The 21,785-nt window shown below is 33.1% G+C and overlaps 1 protein-coding gene across 1 annotated transcript in view; it reads right to left on the bottom strand.

The window, feature by feature from the left end:
* LOC140441396 (uncharacterized) overlaps positions 1-21,785 on the bottom strand; it is a 343,618-nt gene that overhangs the window by 101,739 nt on the left and 220,094 nt on the right. Inside the window, exon 4 of the mRNA XM_072532110.1 lies at positions 2,747-2,951. Coding sequence (XP_072388211.1) covers positions 2,747-2,951 — 205 coding nt within the window. The remainder of the gene's footprint in view (positions 1-2,746; positions 2,952-21,785) is intronic.

A 21,785-nucleotide genomic window follows, 5' to 3' on the forward strand; every position in this document is an offset into this window, starting at 1 on the left:
ATAAGTATTTACGAAAATCGTTTATTTAAAAATACAAAATGAAAATTATTATTAATCGGAAGTTGGCAATTCTTCCCAAAATTGATGGCGGTTCGCCGGTATAATTTGACCTAAGTTTTTTAATATTTGTTCTTTTCTCTTCTTAGCAATCCCAGAAGGTTTCGTCACAGGTGTGGGGTCCTTTATCATAGATTTTAACACTCTGGTCTACAAAAAGTCCATCTCTATCAACTCTATCGTCAATCTTAACGTGTAAAATCTTGCTCTCTCTCTTCACAATTACTTTAACAATTTGTGATAGGTAAATACGTGACTCTGTTTTCTTTAATTTTGACTGTGATGATAAGTCTTTTCAGATAAGAAAATCGGAAACCCCCAATTCTTTCACCACCACACGATTAAAATTACACGTTTTAACGGATTCGACAAATCATGGTAATGATAAACTTTCTTCTTTTTTTTTAACGATAGTTCAACTTCTCACTCTTTCATTTGCACACCAAATCTGGTAGAATAACTCAAAAATCGACTACGATTTAAACTATTTCCACTATTTAATGATAAATCTTCACAAAATTAAACTATTGGCTGCCACAGAAAATTATCGAAAAATTACTTATCCGAATATGACTGATTTCAATCGATTCTATTTTATCACAGGAATATTTGCCTTTGTCGCCGGGCGCTCTCATTTAGTAGCCAATCAGCGCACCGGACACATCTCCACACACAGGAAAAATTGTCCATTGGTTGGAAATAATGTTATTTCCAATCTTTCGACAATTTAAATTTCCTATTGGTTCGATGACGGGAAAATCCATCTTACTACGTCATAATCCCAAAAGACAAAAGATTTGTCTGTATAAAAGAAGGTGGATTTTCTATCATCGGCCAGTTCGAGCTCGCCCTCGTATTTGAAGACTCTGGGTACGGTGTTAATCATCCACCTAGAATCTGCCTTATTATTTCTTACCTTATTTGCTATATATACTGTTGATATTTGTGTGCATTTTTATATTGATTTTTATTATTGATTTATTTGCATTTTTGTACGATTTTCTTACGGAAACCTCTACGAGGCTTAGCGTCTGAAAACATACGCATTTATTTGATATTTGCCTTTTCATTGTGCTTATTTTTCTGTTTGAAAATATTGTCTCACGTTAGCATACGTCTGACATATTTTCGTATAAATATATATTTACTTGTGTTTCGTACGGCATTTCTTACGGAAACCTCTACGAGGCTTAGCGTTTGAAATACGTACACATTTACTGATATTTCTGCCATTTTATTGTGCTATTTTCTGTTTGAAAATACGGTCTCACGTTATCATACGTCTGCCCTATTTTTCATATATATATATATATATATATATATATATATATATATATATATATATATATATATATATATATATATATATATATTGTTTTTATATTGTACGGTATTTCTCACGGAAGCCTCTACGAGGACTTAGCGTCTGAAAACGTCCCTGCTGCTTAAGTCTCACGTACTATACGTCTGACTTATTTTCATTACTTGTTATCTTTGTGCTATTTTATTATTGCTAACTTTTATAACTTGTACTTCTCTTGTGTTCTTCCGTAAGTCAAGGAACATAAGATATATATATATATATATATATATATATATATATATATATATATATATATATATATATATATATTCCGGTGTATTTCCTTCCGTAAGTTAAGGAAACACCAAATACATGCCGTTTTACTGTCGCATATATTCCACATATATATATATATATATATATATATATATATATATATATATATATATATATATATATATATATATATATATATATATATATATATATATATATATACATATTTGATTGATGCACACAATCCTTTTTGCTGTATGACACAAAGTCTGGCGCGAAGGAATAAAAAATTACTGGAGGAGTACCACAGGGCTCTGTACTAGGCCCTCTTTTGTGGAATATTATGTATGCTGGGTTGCTAAAACTAGAATTACCAAGACATGCTAGGCTCGTGGCATACGCCGATGACATGGCTGTGGTGATCGTCGCAAAGCACCTTGAGGAAATAAATCTCACGATCGACATTATCTTCGAGAGAATCTGCCAGTGGATGAACACAGTTAATTTAAAACTAGCGAAACACAAAACGGAGGCAGTGCTTATTACTAGTCGTAAATAGGTAGAAACCGTAACACTGAGCATTGGAGAACATGAAATCACATCACAATCATTGCTTCGGTACTTGGGAGTGCTGACTGATGCCAGACTCACCTTCAAGTAGCAAGTATAACAGTAATGCCGAATGTTGATGGCTCGAAACAAAGCAGGAGGAAGTTATTGTCGTCAGTGGTCACGTCAGTATTACCACACGGAATATTGATTTGGGCTGACAGCCTCGGAAACCAAGAATCACGGAGAAAGGTTGCATCAGTATATCGTTTGAGCGATTGAGACTTAAACGTGTTAAGAGTGCCAGCGCATTCCGTACAGTTTTTGAGGATGCAATATACGTCATAGCCGGAATGCTACCGGTACATCCAATTCCTCATAGTTTCTCTTATCATTGATTCGAGTCGTTCTGCCGATGGCGGTTGAGATCTTCTCCTCTGAGATCATCCATCTACAGTATAGTAGCCAATCCGTTCTATCTCCACCTCTGATTCCTGTTTTATTCGCTGATGACTCCACGTTAATTGTGCAAAAAAATATAAACTTATAATTAATACTTACCTCTGAGCGTGGCATGAAAGCTTTCGATAAATTCCTCTTCACCTTTTGTTTTGGGGTCGATACTTCAAAGTCAGAAAATATCCCTGAAGAATCTATTTTACTTGAGATATTGAGACTAAACGATGATGAGAAAATTGAATTTGAAATATCAGTCACGTAATCGCTTGTCCCCAAGCAGTTGTTGCTTACATCTCCAAGTAAGTTTCTGAAATTAAAAAAATATTATTGACACAATGAAAACAATAAACCGAAACAAAAGTGAAAACAGTCATGTGATTAAATAATTTTTTTCGTATTTCCTACGACAAATCAGTTATATATATATTACTTCCTCGTACTAATGCTGCACCCTATATATATATATTGTTATGATTCTAAACAGATCGAAAATAAAATAAATTTTTATTTTGAAAATACCATGAGATGATAAATATCCAACACCCTGTATAGGTTAAAAATTTATAAATATGTTTTATTTGTAATAAGGGTTTTCGGAGAACAGTGGATTTAAAACAGTGAATGGTTTCTAAGAACAATTTTATAAAAAAAAACAATTCAGGATTATTTAGAAAGTAAGAAAGTATTGTTTAAAATTTTACAAATAATAATACACGGTTTTGTAGCAGAAAAGAATTCAAAATTAATGTTAGATATTTAAAATTAGGAAAATTTTAAGTTTGGTAGTGGGATGAATTTGTATGAACGAGAAGTCCACTTTACAGTGGCGCACCCAGAATTTGTCTTAGGGGGGGTTTTGAAATTTTTTTATGCTACCTCCATGTTGAGTCCCTGCAATTTGGGTTTTAGTTTAATTTAAAGTACTAAAGATAGCCGTTCCAAAGATTCAGGTATCTATTATCCTACCTACCAACTAAAACCACCCTCTCTTACTTATGCGCAGTTGACTGTCGCACGTACCGTACTCCAAAAGTGGGATGGCCACTGTAAGGCTGACGACATTTTTGGAACACTCCCTTCTCTTATCTAGATCTTATCTATTGTTCTGAAGCTATTTTCTTGTGGCATTTTAAAGTAATTACTATTTTAATGGGAATAAGCCAAAATTGAAGGTTAAAATAAGGTTATTGACGTTTGACATTAATCGAACTTGTAAATACAATACATTTTGAAGACGGCTATCGCCGTATTCCCGTTCTCCTCCGGGAATCCTCCCGGTGCAAGGCATGCTCCTCCTCCAAACCTGTCGATTCCATCGCTCTTCTAATTCCTTCATTTCAAGAGCGTCGAGGTCTACCTCTTTTTTTTCTTCCAGGGGGCTTCGATTTGTGAAGTTTTTGGGGCCAACGTTTGTCAGACATTCTCAATTGATGTCCAAACCATTTTGAACCTCTTCTTTCTATTCTGTCAATGACCGTTTCTGTAGCATTCATGTTATTTCTTATAGATTCGTTAGTCTTCCTTTCCTGCCTTGATATTCTAGCACTTCTTCTTAAATAATCCATTTCAACTGTCAACAATCTTCTCTTCAGGTCTGCATTAATTGTCCATACTTCAGAGCCATAGAACAAAGAACTGATTCAACCATGGTTTGCCCTATTCTTTTTTTGTTCCTTTTGGAAATGTGGCGATCCCACCATAAGGAGTTCAGACATCCTACAATTTTACGTCCCTGATTACTTCGTGTTTAATTTCGGTTTCTCCCAAGCCGTTCATAGCAATGAGTGGATCTAAATATTTAAATTTTTTCACTTGTTTGATTTCCACGTCCTCGTCTATCAACACTTCAAACCTTGCATCTGAACTGATAATTAAGTAAATATTCTGTTTTCTTCATGCTGACTTGTAACCCCCATTTTAAATATTCTCTCTATAGACACTTTAACATAAATTCTAGATCATAAGAATCTTGAGCTAGGATGACTTGGTCATCCGCAAAGTTTAGGGAGAACAGTACGTCATTTCCTATGGGGATTCCCATTCCCTGGCAGTGGTTTTTCCAATTTTGGAGGGCTGCCTCAATATATAAATTAAACAGTAAGGGTGACATACTGCATCCTTGTTTTAGTCCTTTAGTTTCTTTTATTGGCTCTGATAGTCTATATCCGATTTTTAGGTAAGTAGTGTTATCCCTGTATACTTCTGTGATTATTCCTAAAAGGTATGGACTAATGTCGAGTTGTTGTTAAGCTTGCCACAATTTAAGTCTTGGAACTGTATTATACGCCTTTTCTAGGTCAATGAAGGCTAGATGTACTTCTGTACCAACCGCTATTCTTTTTTATATTAATTGTTGGAGTATAAACAAGTTATCAGTGCAAGATCAAAGATCAAAAATTCAAACGTCAATAAACTTATTTTAACCTTCAATTGCGACTTATTCCCATTAAAATAGTAATTAGATCTTATCTCTGTCATTAACCCAGTTGGTATTTCTCTTCTTCTTCTTTCTTTTTAATGACTGCTTGGATGTAATTGTGAACACTATTCCATCCCTCCGTATTTCCCGTTCCCATCTTTACGATCATCTCTTACAGTCACAGGGTTCATACCTATTTCTTTATACATTCTGTTTCTCTCCACTGTACATCTATTACACTCCAGCATTGTGTGAGTAACAGTGTCGGAATATTCGCAGTATAGGCATTTATCTGCATCTGTCTTTCTGAACCTATGAAGATACGCCCTAAAACAGACAATCTACCCAGTCCCTTAGGCTCGGGATCAGCATCTTTGTCCACTGAGCAACATCTTCCTTGTTGTTCCACTCTTCTTGCCATTTTTCCATTGATCTTTCCCTTTCTTTTTTTTATAGCTGTTGTCAAATGCTTTCTTCTCCCATAGAGATGTCTCTTTTCTTTTCTACTGCTCTAACACATGCAGAGGAACACAACCCGTGATAGTCCACAAAGCCGCCGCAGATACAGTCCTGTAGGCGCATGCTACTCGCAACAGACTCGTTCTGTCTAATTTTTTATAAGCCTAATATTAGGTATCTATATCTAAATATAATGAAAAATATTATTAATTATTGCGTATTTATAAAATAATTATTGTGTTCTCCATATTTAAAGTGGTAATTTAATTATTCAATCAGCGTTTTGGATTTTTTGTATTGTGTGTGAAAGACAAGTTACATTTTTCTACTATTCTTTATATATTGTTTACTTTATATGCCCTGGGGGGGGGGGGAGGGGGGGTTTAACCCCCAAAACCCCCCCTGGGTGCGCCACAGCCACTTTAAGAACAGTGTATGGAATCATTATTGTGTTTTTAACAGCCAGAACAAGAAGTCCAGTTTGAGAACAGTGTGTGAAAAAGAAGTATAAGTTTTTGTGAGTGAGTTTAAGTTGGCGAGCAGAATAGGTGTAGACGAATCGAAACCCAGGTCGAGAATTTCAAACTCCTTGTGTCCAAAGAGACTCCTAAATCTGTAAAAAAGGAAAAAAGTTATATAAAATTTGTACAAGATAACCATTAGCATTAAGTGAAACGTGGTTACGCAGTGATGTTTCGAGTATGGAACTCTTTCCGAATAATTATGTCGTATACAGAAAAGACCGAAAATTCCATGAGGTGGACAAGGTGAAGGGTGGTGGTGTAGTGCTTGCGTTAAAAGATTTCATAACATCTGAAATATTGGACATTACGGCTCTCGACGCACAATTTCCACTTATTGATCTTATTATTGTCAAGTGCCGGATTGGTTACAAATATTTTTATATAGTTGTTGTTTATTTACCTGATAAGTTAAGTTTGGTAGACTTTGAATATTTTCTCGATTGCTTAGGGCAATTTGATTACTTAAATAATGAGTGCATAGTACTAGGCGATTTCAATGTTTCAAGGTTTATAGATAATGATATGTCTGATTTCAAAACTTCTGTAGTTTTAAGTTTTGCGGGCTCTACTGGCCTTAGACAATTTAACAATGTTGTTAATCACTTGGGTAGACTTCTAGATTTGGTCTTATCGCATTACAGTTGTGAAGTGAAGCATGATGACTCACCTTTGGTCTATGAAGACTCTCATCATCCAGCTCTTCTAATAACGTTTACGGATATATTTGTAAAAGAGCCTAAATTTAGGTATGGTTTGGAGCAATTAACTTACAACTTTAAAAAAGCCAATTTTCCTGCTTTATATCGAGAACTGTATGAAACGGATTGGAACTCTCTGGATACTTCTAATGACGTTAATGAAACTTTAAATAACTTTTACGATAAGATTTTTTCTGTGTTCAATAAGTATATTCCAGTTTACAAAAACTTTAGCCATAAATACCCACCCTGGTTCGATGCTGATATCATTCACAACATCAAATTAAAAGCAAAGTTTAGAAAAAGTTTAAACGATTCAAAAATCAGTGTGATTTGCTTGAGTTTCAACGGTTAAGACACCTTGTCAAATCAAAAATCAGTTTGGCCTACAATGTATATGTCGAGAATATACAAATTGCCTTATCCATCAACCCCAAGAAGTTTTGGTCGTACGTAAATTCAAAAAATAAAAGTTCAAGAATTCCTGGTGTGATGAAATATAATGACATTACTACCTCCGACCCACAAAATATTGTGAATATGTTTGCAGAATTTTTCAAGAGTGTTTTTCTGTCATCAGATATTAATTTCAAGGCTAACTCTTCCTCAATCAACGCAGATTACTTAAATTTTTATCCTATTTTAGAGTCTGAGATAATTTTAGCTAGTAAGAAATTGAAAGACAAAATGACGTGTGGACCTGATAATATTCCATCCTTTTTGGTTAAGGATTGCATAGGTGCCTTAACTGTGCCACTATTAAAAATTTTTAATTTATGTCTTCTTAACAAGGAATATCCGAGTCTCTGGAAGGAGTCAAAAGTGTGCCCAATGTTCAAAACTGGTGAAAAGGGTCAGGTAGAAAACTACAGACCAATTTCCATTATTTGCAATCTATCGAAAGTCTTTGAAATAGTTTTGTATAATCGTATTTACTCACGCACTCGTAATCAGCTGTCTCAATATCAACATGGTTTTGTCTCCAACCGGTCCACTGTGACAAACTTATTAATGGTCACACAATATATCTCAGCGGCCCTAGATAATAGAAGTCAAGTTGACGTCATATATACTGACTTTACGAAGGCGTTCGACAGAATTCACCACGGCGTATTACTTTCTAAATTGTGTCTCTTTGGTCTTTCTGAGGATGCCGTGACTTTTATGATGTCTTACTTGTCAAATAGAACGCAGTTTGTTGCTTATAATGGTTACAAATCGGAAAAGTACCTAGCTTCTTCAGGGGTTCCACAAGGTTCTAATCTAGGTCCATTATTGTTCTTGTTATTTATTAACGATCTGTGTGAATTAATTTCTGCACCATGTTTATGTTATGCCGATGATTTAAAGATTTATTCATTGATAAGTGACCTTAATGATTGTCATTTTTTGCAGAGTGAACTGAATCGTGTACATGAATGGTGTAATGCAAATCATTTGAATCTTAATGCCAATAAGTGCAAAGTAGTTAGTTACTCTAGGAAACAGTCTAATTTATACCATCCTTATATTATCAATGGCAATGAACTTGAACGTTTAAATAAAATTAAAGACCTTGGAGTTACATTTGATTATAAACTCACCTTTGTTGAACATGTAAATTTAAAGGTTAAAGAAGCACTTAAATCCTATGGATTCATAATTAGAAATAGTCGAAATCTCACTAATATTAAGGCAATTAAATTACTTTATTACACTTTTGTACGATGTAAACTGGAATATGCCTCTTTCATTTGGTCACCTTTTTATGATGTACATATCCAACTTATAGAGCAGGTGCAGCGTAAATTTTTAAAATTTTTGTCTTTCAAAATTAACGGCATATATCCCAAGAGGGGCATCAGCAATAGTGAGTTGTGTAGCGATTTGGACGTAGTATCATTAGAATCTAGACGAATTAATGCCTCCCTAATATTCCTGTACAAGCTACTACATAATCTCATTGACTGCCCTGATATTCTTCGACAAATAAATTTTAACGTTCCATCTTATCCAGTGAGAAATTCGATTACGTTCAGAAATACACAAGCTAGAACTAATCTTATGTTAAATTCTCCTCTATTTCTCATGTGCAACTATTATAATTCCTTAAGTGCTTACTGCGATATATTTCACTGCAGTTTAAAGCAGCTTACTAGGATGGCTGAGATCTACCTAGGTGATTGAGTAGTTTCTTTATGTTAAGGTAAAATACTCGAAAAATGTGTTATTTAGTTAGTACTTATAAATTATTAATATATCATTTAATTTTAGTATTGTATTTTGTCCTATAAATGGATTCTGTTGGACAATAAACGCTATTATTATTATTATTATTATTATTAGAGGTGGGAGACGCAATTTGCGGAAAGAGTCCCATTATTATTATTGTGAAACGAATCAGGCGTTTTTTTTTTTTTTTTAATTTGGAGAGAAACGAAACGAGTGCTGTTTTTTGTGTAACAGTTTTTGGAGGGAGGAAGCAGAGCCAGACGTGTTTTGGAACATTTACCCCAGTCATATTAGGTAAAAAAAGGGGTCAACCTCGGAATGAAAGATAATAAGCTGCAAATTGGTATGAACCTTTGTTTTGTCATTCTAAATGTTGTCTCAAAAGTCACAATCGTTATCGTGTCCGCGTCTCAAGATATTCAAGGTCAAAGGTCACAAAAATCGGTTTTTCGCGAATATCTGGCTTCCTATCGGTTAAATGAGATTTGCATTTATTATAAAAGTTGTAGGCTATAAAATTCCCTACAACTTTTGTTTAAACTTTTTTTCATACGACCAACCGTTTTGAAGGTAGAGCGCGAAGAGTGCACATCGTACAGTCATATACGGCCTAATGCAAGGTCAAGCGTGAGTTATGCTTATCAGTACGTTATAAAGTCAATTATTTACTTGGAAATTATAAATATTAAACAATGCCTATTATTTATGTACTAACTATTAATTATTTATATTTAATTAAAGTAAGTAACTTGATTATTTATATATAATTATTCATATTTAACTATTTAAGTATAAAATATTATTAATTCTGGATTATATATTTTAGTTTTATTTTAAGTTAACACGACATTATATATCTTTTCTTTAAAACGCGTAAATTTCTCAATACTTATATACCTGGAAATACTTGTCCCTACCCTATGCCCTTTTCTATTCATTGCCGGGACAGATGTTCTATAGTATTCAAGGCCACTCTCTCCACTTTGTATGAGTCAAGATTATTCGTTAGTTTGAAATTGTACCGTTGCAACTACGGACGTACGGTTTTAAGAGCTATGGCTGATTTGTGTTTTATATGTGATAAGAAACTTTCAGAAGGTGTTTCTGTGAATGTCGACACGTGGTTTACAAACTTTAAAAACTGCAAGTATTGAAAGAAATGATGGACATATAGACTATTTAAATACTTTAAGTTCTGTAAATGTGCATTCCGAGTGTCGAAAAGTGTACACGAGTAAAAATGTTATTATTGCATCAAAACGACGCACAGATGAGAGTGAACCTTCAACGTCAAGTGCACCTCGTAAAAAACGAAATGAAGTCTTTGATTTTGGAAAGTTATGCTTATTTTGTGGCCAAGAAGCTGATGAAATAGCAGAAAAGAAAAAAAAATTAAAGTATAGACGGACAATAAGTAATGTAAGTACTCTTGCATTCAAAGACAACGTAATTAAGAGAGCAGAAGAACGAAACGATTCCTTAGGAGAATTAGTAAAGGAACGTATATATTACGAGTATGATTTGATCGCTGCTGAAGCAAAGTATCATACTATTTGCTATACCAACTTTTTAACCCGAGTACCATCTGCAGATAAAATGCCTCGCCAAGATGATCAAGTCACTCAAGCAATGAAGGAGATTTTTTGTTATATAGAAAATAATGAAGATTCTCAATTTACTTTGAAAGAACTTAAAGATGTCCCTACGGAATACATACCTGACGATAAGACAATTATTACAAAATTACAACAAAAGTATTTAACTGATATAATAATCACAAAAAAAATTGGATCATTTACAATTATATCTTTCCGTGATACACAGCTTAACGTATTATCAAGAGCTTGGTACGAAAATAAAAAAAGTACTCCTGTAGAAGAACGTCTACGGATTGTAGAAGCTGCTGCGGCTATTATTAGGGAAGACATCAGATCATCTGTAGTTGAAACAAAAACGTATCCACCTCCGAATAAAATGCTAGATTGTATTAATGAAGAAATACCAAAAACATTATCACATTTTTTGGAAGAAATAATATTAAAAAATAGAAAAGGACAAGTAGATCATTTAAAAACGAAATGCACATCTATTAGCCACGCAATAATGGCTTCGATACGAGAATGTTCATTTTCATCAGAGTCTGGTGCGTTGGTACAATATGTTGGAGACAATGCAGATATTAATGTCAGTACTCTTGACGGTAATAATACTCTTCACGTTATGGGAATGATAAAAATAATTACTCCGAAAGATGCTGTAATTTATGATGATCGCATAAAAAAATGTACAACTAAACCGAGTGCAAAAGAGTTAGCAGCAATATCACATGTATCTCTTTTAGCATATGAAAAGCCAGTTGTACCTGGGTACAGCAAGATTCAAGTCCAAAATCTACATGATGATCAAGTACTGATTGAAAAAAAATTTAATGCAGTTGATTTGTTGTGGTTATACGGAAAATGGAAGAATCTTTCACCGTTGCCAGGGTGGAATGGCTATCTTCAACAACTTACGAAAAATAATCAAAATTTTTCAACTTCTCAGGTTATATTTCTACCTTTCATTGATCATCCTGCCAGTAATTTAGACACAATTTATACAACTTTACATAGTGCTATAAATATTGCCAAGTCACATCAACAAAAAACGTGCATAATTACATTTGATCAGCCCCTGTACTCAAAAGCACGTGAAATGGTTGCTGCGTCAGATGCAAACTCAGACTTGTCTAAAACAGTTGTCAAACTTGGAGGATTTCATATGCTCATGTCTTTTCTTGGATGCATAGGACATGTAATGGACGGTAGTGGTCTCAAGGAAGCTTTAAGTAAAATATATGCTACAAATTCGGTCGACAAAATGTTGAATGGTCACGCTTATGCAAGAAGTATCAGAGGCCATATATTATTACGACTTGCATTATCAATAAAGATTTTTGAAGAGATGAAAATTGAAAATTGTGTGTTAGATGAGTTAATTGAACAGATAACTAGTCGCGATGTTTCCTACGAAGATGTTGAAGGATGTACGAGCAGCTCCAACTCGTTAATTGATCAATTTCAGGATAAACTAAAAGAATTAAAAGCTCGAGGTCCCACGGCACAGTTATGGGTGCAATATTTTGAAATGGTATCAATAGCCCTAGATTTCATTCGCGCTGAAAGGCTGGGACTTTTTCAAGAACATTTGGATGCAGTGCGAAAAATGCTGCCCTATTTTCATGCTGGTGGTCATTTCCTATATGCGAAATCAGCTCATTTGTATCTTCAAGATATGTTAAAACTTGAGGAGACAATGGATCAACAGGCTTTTGAGAACTTTAAAAACGGATTCTTTACTGTAAAACGAACAGAAAAATTCAATTCTGGTACATGGACAGACATGGTAATCGAGCAAAGTCTGATGAAATCTATGAAGACAGAAGGAGGAGTATCTCGAGGCCGAAGTACACAAGAAAGTGTTCTATGTAAGTGGGTATATGCTATGTATGCCACGAATACAATTTGTGAAGAAATTGAACGGTTTTGTAACATTTCTTTCGATTCTGTGGACCAACATGTTGATGCTAGAGATTCACGAATAAAAAGGGATGATACTGATGTAAATGAACTGGTTGGTTGGTTTACGCTTCATAATCCCTTTCCAAATACGAATCAGTTGGTATCCTTAGCTTCAGGAATCGTTGGAAATGACCAAATTAATTGTCACCGAGCCCATGAAATCGGATTGCAATCTATGGTAAAGATAACTGGTTTGAACTTCAACGAAATAAAGTTAAAACGCGTCGATAAGGTTTTACCGCTTTCAGCCATTAACAAATCTGTCAAAATTAATGATTGTAAAGTTTCTATAGATCCAATGTTACTTTTCCAGAGAATAACTGTAAGCAAAAAATTTGAAAGTAATTTACAAGAATATCTTCAGTATGAACTAAGCCCGTATCCGACATCTTTATTTGATAGTAATGACATGAGAAAAACCACGAAAGCAACATTATATGACAATATGATGCCTGTCGTTATCGATCTTGATGAAAATAATGTAACATACATCATCGATGGTGGATTTCTTCTGCATCGCGTCGTATGGAGCAAAGACGATACTTTCTCTATTATTTTAAATAAGTTCATTAAATATTTACAAACACATTATGGCTCAGCAATTGTTGTTGTATTTGACGGATATTCGGACTATAGTAAAAATATTAAAGCACTGGAACAACAAAGAAGAACTGCTGCACTTTCAAAATCATATGAAGTTTGTTTTGACGAAACAATGGTTGTGCCAATCAGTCAAGAAAAATTTTTATCAAATCGGTCTAATAAAAAAAAATTTATCGACATGCTTGTTGAAAAATTTAAAACTGTTAATATCACAACAAAACAAGCCAGAGATGATGCTGATGTTCTCATCATTGACACAGCTATTGCCTTATCAGAACATCAAAAGACTGCTGTCATCATAGGAGAAGATATCGATTTGCTCGTTATTTTAATTGGACGTACTCAGTCACATCATCAGGAAATTTTTTTGAAAAAAGTTGGCAAAGGCAATGTCAAAACACAAATATATTCTACTAAAAGTTTTGACCAATATCCTCGTACTAAAAAGCACATTTTATTTTTACACGCATTCAGTGGCTGTGACACGACTTCTGCGCTATTTAAAAAAGGAAAAAAAACTGTTACTAGAGCATTGGAAAAAATTCCTGATTTAGATAAACTGGTGGAAGTATTTCAACAAGAAAACTGCCCAAAACAAACATTATTAGAAAATGGAGTGCGCATCTTGTTGGCATTATATAATGCTCCAAAATCTGAGGACAACATTGATCATTTCCGCTACACGCAATTCATCAAATTTACAAAACTAAATAAACCTGTACACCTGTCAACACTTCCACCAACAAGTGTAGCAGCTCATCAACACATAAAACGTGTCTACTACCAGATTCAAACGTGGTTAGGGAAGGACTTAGAACCTCAAGAATGGGGCTGGATGCTTGAAAATGAAATCCTGGAGCCCATACGAACGTTATTACCTCCAGCACCAGCCGAACTACTAAACGTAATATTTTGCAATTGCAAAAATGGTTGTGGTTCCCGCTGTGGATGCAGAAAATCAGGGCTACAATGTTCTTTAGCTTGCGGCCAGTGCAACGGACAAGCTTGCCTCAACGCTTCACTGTATCCAAGTAATCCCGATGAAGAAAATACATATGATCCCGATATTCTGGAAGGTTTGGAGATGAACATGACAGATAATGAGGATGATGACAATGAATCGAACATTTTTGAGCGACAAGAAGAAGAAGACGACGAACAAGAAGAAGATAATTAGCTTCCATTTCCAATTTCATTACAATTAAAATCAACAAAGATACTTTTGATATTTGAACTCACATTTTGATAAATGTATATTATGCCGTATTTAATAATAAATAAAAATATGTGTAAAATATATACTCTTACTATTATATCATTTTAACTTAAAATAAAACTAAAATATATAATCCAGAATTAATAATATTTTATACTTAAATAGTTAAATATGAATAATTATATATAAATAATCAAGTTACTTACTTTAATTAAATATAAATAATTAATAGTTAGTACATAAATAATAGGCATTGTTTAATATTTATAATTTCCAAGTAAATAATTGACTTTATAACGTACTGATAAGCATAACTCACGCTTGACCTTGCATTAGGCCGTATATGACTGTACGATGTGCACTCTTCGCGCTCTACCTTCAAAACGGTTGGTCGTATGAAAAAAAAGTTTAAACAAAAGTTGTAGGGAATTTTATAGCCTACAACTTTTATAATAAATGCAAATCTCATTTAACCGATAGGAAGCCAGATATTCGCGAAAAACCGATTTTTGTGACCTTTGACCTTGAATATCTTGAGACGCGGACACGATAACGATTGTGACTTTTGAGACAACATTTAGAATGACAAAACAAAGGTTCATACCAATTTGCAGCTTATTATCTTTCATTCCGAGGTGAAAGCCCTAATATGACTGGGCTAATTGGACAGTATTTCGGGAACACAATCCGGAGACTAAGTCAGTATCCGCTGGGAGACATCGCAGAAAGAAGATAAAAAAGGTCAGTCAATTTGTTTGTGAAATAAGCGTTGTATGTACACCAAATATTTTATTTAAACTCATATCATAAAGCAATTGAAAAAAAAGAATTGAATTCATAAGTCAGAAAATTTGCATATAATAAAATTTGTTTGTTTTTAAGAAAGTTAATGAGAACAATTTTGCAGTAAATTAAATAAATTGGTTTTAAAAGGGAAAAAAACAGAATTCAGTTTTCTTTTGCTCTGAGGATAGATAATTCAGTGTATACAATTTTTATGTTGATGGTTATATAGGGTATTTAAATAAATGGTGATTGTTTTAAAAGATTATAAATTTTGTTATAATATTTATTCCCTTTGTCTATCCTAAAGAAAGCCAGTATCCAGGAAATACTAGAAGCCACGAATTGAAAGTAAAATAAATTTTATTGTGTAGTAAGGAACCCTGAGAAATTAAATAGTATTTGATCTAGTTTAATTCAATTAGAATTAACAAAAATTAAAACAAAGCAGATCATAATAACTGGCCCCCAACGTCAAGGCATTTTAAAGTATTTCTGGTTGTAGTTTTGAAAGGAAAGACAAAGGAAAAACAGATGATTGAAAATTTATTTATCGAATGGTCAAAGTTGATATATTTGAATTTTATGACATATTATTTTTCTGTAGGTACAATTTCTCATAATTTATTTTATTTTTGATCTGATATTTGCATTTGATAACTTTTTTTTGAAAATATTTGACAATTTATTACATTCGGTGAGATACAATTTTTCGTATTTGGAACATTAGGGTATTAAAGTTTCATATTTGGCGGGGATATTACTTCGAGAAAAGAAATTTCTGTGACAAGAAATAAAAGCAAAGAAAACAAAAAACAAGAAGAAAATTTAGAACAAGAAGACATGTTAGAAACAACAATTATAGAGACAGAAAGTCAGGAGAAATCGGGAATAGAAACAATTCTACAACTTATGCAGTTACAAGCACAAAAAATGGATGAAACAAAACAACCAATGAAAGAAAATCAACAGGAAACAAAACAAGCCATGGAAAAAACTTAACAAACAATGAAACAAAATCAACAAGAGACAAAATTAGCAACGTGAAACAAAACAAGCGATAGAAGAGAACAACAGGAAAATTGAGAAACGTATAGAAAAGTATGAAAATGAAATCTTTTTTCTTTTAGTTAAACTATTTTTATGCGTAGTGCCCATCTCGTATGTAACTATACGTTCATTAATAATGAAGACACTGTGTAGTGCCCTTTTGGTAGTAGCTTTGTTTTTTCTATCTTAATATATTCGTGATATCCTTCCCTTTCATTTAACGTATCACACGCTCCAATCGGACCAAACATAAAATTTAACAGGGGATTAAACATGGTAAATGAAGCAGAATCGGTATAGCAGCATTTTTGCAGGTATAGCTTTTACTTAATTTTATTTAATTTAACTTAATTTTATTTAGTTATTTAATTTTACGTAATTATGTTTAACTCGATTTAATTTTACGTAATTCTGTTTAACTTAATTTAATTTTATTTACCTTTATTTAATTTGATTTGATTGATCTTATTTAGTTTTATTTTATTTTGGTAAAGCGTTGACGTTTGTTAAACGTAATTTTATTTTTATTATAAGTGTATGTTTATCTTACCCAATGACATATAATAAATATATATTATACGCCATTAATCTTACCTTACAATTACAGTAAAATAATCAGTCTGAAGTAGGAAAATTTCTGTTTAACTTGATTTAATTTTATTTAATTCTATTTAAGTTTATTTAATTTTAATTAATTTGATTTAATCTTATTTAGTTTTATTTTATTTTGGTAAAGCGTTGACGTTTGTTAAACGTCATTTTATTTTTATAGTAAGTGTATGTTTATCTTACCCAATGACATATAATAAATACATATTATACGTCATTAATCTTACCTTCCGTCATTAATAATAATAATAATAATAATAATTATAGCCAGAATGATTGCCAATATTCGGAACGAATAGGCACTGAAAGAAGAAGAATCTTACCTTACAATTACAGTAAAATAATTACTCTGAAGTAGGAAAATTTCTGATTAACAATATTTGAATCATAAATTTGTAGATTAGTAATAAATCAACCGTATCGTTTCAAGAACAAAATATGATTGAAATGTCAACTGTTGGTTTTCCAAATTTCTTTCTTAGCTGGCGTCGTTACTTTACTGGACAAACGGTGTACTTGTCATCATAGCCTTTTATATAGATAGATATATAAAATTTGTTATTGCCAACTTTTATATAAATTAAATTTCATAAAGGAGGTATCAAAAAGTGAATTTTTACTCAAAATAATTGTATTATTTCTATTCGCTGTTTGTATTATGTCCGTTTGCGGATTAAATTCTCTAAATCTAAGCCGCAAACGGACATTGTCTGGCCTTGCGATGTGATTTTTTTAAATGATCATCACGAATGCTAATTGAACAAAAAATTAAAAGCCTTTTGAATGATATTGTGGTATCTGAGGGTGTCATTGGGATTCATGGCAACAGGATGAGTTCTCCTTTAAATTTTCCCGTCAATATGGTTGTTTCAATAATATTTTCGGATCTTTCCTTTTAAGGACCAAACGTGTGCAGGTATATATTATGGGTGGGTTTAAATTGCGTAGTAGAATAATCGATGAACCAGTTCTCAACTGAAAATTGTGTGGTGGCATCCGTGGTATATTCGGGGCATTTAAAAATTCTATTGGATAATTTACAGCTTCGCCTTCATTAACAATACTATACAGTAGAGTATGGGACACTCAAACCAGACAGACACACTGCGCATGCGTCGACATAGACCCAGACACAGCGTCGGTAAGCATTGGATCTGCATTACCGGCCAACGTGTAACTTAGCATAGTTCCGAACCTTTTAGTCATGACCGAAACCATTTCAACTCTTTTAATTATATTTTAACTGTTTAATATTTTAATTTCTGTTAACCATTTTTTATTCTTAGAATATTATTTTAAATTAATTATTTTTCGATTCCACGATTCCACTGAACGTCTGCTATTTTGGTAAAGGCGTACGCTAACCTTCAATAAACACTGGTTGACACAGTTGTCCCATGCACATATATCTCGTACACTGCTCAATATAGGCATATAATTTTCGTCATACGCTCCCAATCAAACGAGCAGTTCAAATTATTGTTAACAATAATTTTTATGAATTTTCATTCACAACAAGGTACTCAAACAATTCATTTGCCTAATAAACTTTTGCTATTCTAAAGCATTGTCCTTTTAAACGCAGCACAGATAAATGTCGTTTCAACCTTTCAATAAAACTTCTTACTTTCTCTCTCTCATACTTTAACTTAATGGTGAAAAAACTTAAGTTTAAAAAAAAGTATTCGGAATTTAATAACATTCATTCAATCTAGCAATTGGAATAACACCAGAAATAATTTTTATGCACGGGGTTTTCAGAACTTTCATTTGCCTTTGTTATTTTAAACAATTGTAATTTTAAACACAGCACACACATGTACGCGCGTTTACCATCGCATCAACCTTTAATGAACGATTCTTACTCTATTACTTAATCGTGTTACCAATAAAAATCGCCCGCGCAAGACGGAATAACAACTGAGATGGTCAAAATAGGTAGATAACTCTAGAATCTAACAAATTCCATAGTTATGGTACAACACACAAGAAGAGAGATCGAATAAACATGAACCGACCAATTAGTCTTTTTATCACACCCATGTAAATTTTTTAACAAAGGTTATATCAAATTAAACTTATACCAACGACGAATTCTACAAAGGATAGAGTACAAATGATCATCAAACACAATCGGAAAAATGCGAAAATTCCACTCAAGTTGGCATTTTTTTAATAAAGCTTGCGATCCCATAGAACAATGGGGGAATGGGTGGTTCATGCATTAGATAACGGCAGAATAGACTCCCAATATAAAAAGCTCTTAGAAAACATTTACAGGAAAACAACACTTACAGTTAAAATCTGTGAAAGCTCAATAATGAAATATTAATGAGGAGAGGAGTCAGACAAGGAGATACGATATCACCCAAGTTATTTACACTTGATTTGGAGGATATTTAAAAAAAACTGTAATTGGAACAAAAAAAGATATTAACATCGATGGACGCTGCTTAAATCACTTGCGATTTTCAAATGACATTGTACTAATAATTAGCACTTGTACACAGGAGTTACAAGAAATGTTAACAGACTTAAGCATCCGAGATAGTACGACTAACATATTAAGAAAACTAAGATTATGTTAGCTAAAATAAAAAAGTAAATATCACTCGTGACGATAGGAGGATTGAAAATGTAGAAGACTATGTGTACTAACAATGCGTAACAGATAATTATGTATCCTACTAACTATACCTGCTGTTGGTAGGCACGTACTTCTATATAAAAAGGTATATAGATACAAAAGGACTTAAGCTTATTATTTAATGGAATTTTGAATGCATAGAAAATTTGATATTCTCTGTATTTTTAAAGTTATTTTTTTTATTTAACATAATTTTATTATTTCATTGCCGAATTAGATTCTTTTTATATTTGCGGAAATTTTGGAATGTATTTTGTTCACGTGGGTATGTCTTTATACGTTTTATGTAAGAATCCGATTAATAAGAGCTGCTTTTTATTTCATCCATTTTTTCTATGATATTTTGTTTAAAAATTTGTTATTGTTTATGTTCTAGTCTCATTTGTGTGCTATATATAGATATGTGTATATATATGTGTCTGCATAGAAGGTTATCTCAAAACAAATATGATTAAGTGGTAAAATAGATATTTGTGTTCAAATGGGTAGTAGTGCTTACGTAAAAAAAAGAAAGAAAGGTTAATTTATCTAACAAAAATATACCACTTTTCACCAATATTGCATACTTATAAATGTTTTATCTCCTATTTAGGGGTAATAAGTAATCAATATAAGAAGTGTCAAATTTACAATTATTTCTATTATCAATAGCTTACTGACTATACTCTACATGTTGAGTCCAAATAATTAAACCTCGTCCCTTCAGAAAAGAGCGCTTTAAATTGCAAAGTCAATTGCGTGCAGGAGATCGTTCTAGCCTATGACAATTAAGAAGGTGTGATGAATCTTGCACCACACTCACATTCATATAGTTTATCGGTGTATGCGGACAATAATCATCCAGGCAGAATAAGGAAGATAACTAGCAGAAGGAAGTTCCTCTTGAGGTTTCAGATGGCAATGATCAGCTTCTTTTTTGGCATGACGAGTTTTTCTGGTATATCTTACAGTTTTTTCTCGATTTGAGTCGTCATACAATGGAACTGGTTTTCGTGGAATGGATTTTACGAATCTAGACTTTATTTCTTTCGTTCTTTGGCTACTCATCTTCGAATATTAGGTAGGGTGATAACTACTATAGGGTAGAGCTTATGTATGGATGTGATTCTTATAGAGAAACATGGAATGCAAGCGTCTACGTTTTAAGGGTGGAAGGATGTACGCCCCATTTTTAGCTGACAAGCTTGCGAAAAAATATTATTTTTGGTCCTCAGTTTATCTTTATGTTTTAAACAATGTTCTGTGAATGAGAGCGTACGATATAAACTATCTTCAAGATATTTATAGTAAGTCGAGAGTTCAAGGATTAGATTACACTATTGAATGTAGAGTTTTGTGAAAGCGTCTGTATTACGGAAATTTAAGGAGCACACCTGAGTTTTTCCGAAGTTTGGCTTAAAATTAATTCGTATTGTATTTTTATAGTATTTAAGGCACCATTTAGATTTTTCTCCACTGCAGCAACAAAAGTTTTTGGTTGTGCAACAATATATGTATTGTCTACATATCGTCCTAGTATCTACTGGTATGGGTTGATTGTTTTTGTATATGTAATACAGTGTAGATGGCATTACGCTACTTCAAGCGAGACTCTTCTGCGTTCTCCATCTTTATCATTAAGTGATACTAAAAAACTTCTGTAGGCATACGCAAATAATAAAAGTAAGTTTATTATCTATGGGGATGTCATATAGTTTTTGAAGCAATGTCCTCTAATTTATGGTGACGTAAGCGGTATCAAGATTGACAAATATCACCCAAGATATCTGATATCTTTCGTACCCATCTTCGTTGTGTTGGGTAAGATTTAGTATTTGTGACGTACATAATCTTTCGTATCTATAGCCACTTTGGTCTTTTAATTTGAGTTTTTCTTCTAATATCAGTGAAATTATATTAAGGACCATGTGCAAAAGTATTTTAAATAGCTGACAAAACAAAGATATTGGCCGATAGTTTTTGTGGTCGTTGGGAATTTAAGCAAGGCAACAACTTTGGCTTATCTCCAGACTTTCGGTTTCTACATAGTTTGAATACAGCTGTACATCATCCGGCACCGGAGAAGCCATTGTAGTGGTCTTGGTCCAAATTTCGTAATTAGTTTTGTGCTCATATCCTTAATGTCGGGAACCCTATAATTTTTCATTTTATATGTAGATGGTTAATGCAAGCTCAAAATCGTTAAAAGGTTCGCTCAATTGACTGGTTTTGTCCTCTCTCACATTAAATTTTTCTTTTTTTCTTTGCCAGCAGAGAGAGCACTTTTATATTTACCATGTGGTTTTCAGCAATAAGCAATACCAAATACCCTAGGTTTAACGTAGTTCAGTCCTCTATGTGTTTCTCGCACTAGAAATACGTA

The sequence above is a fragment of the Diabrotica undecimpunctata genome, chromosome 5, assembly GCF_040954645.1.
Source record: "Diabrotica undecimpunctata isolate CICGRU chromosome 5, icDiaUnde3, whole genome shotgun sequence".
In the NCBI taxonomy this organism is placed as follows: domain Eukaryota; kingdom Metazoa; phylum Arthropoda; class Insecta; order Coleoptera; family Chrysomelidae; genus Diabrotica; species Diabrotica undecimpunctata.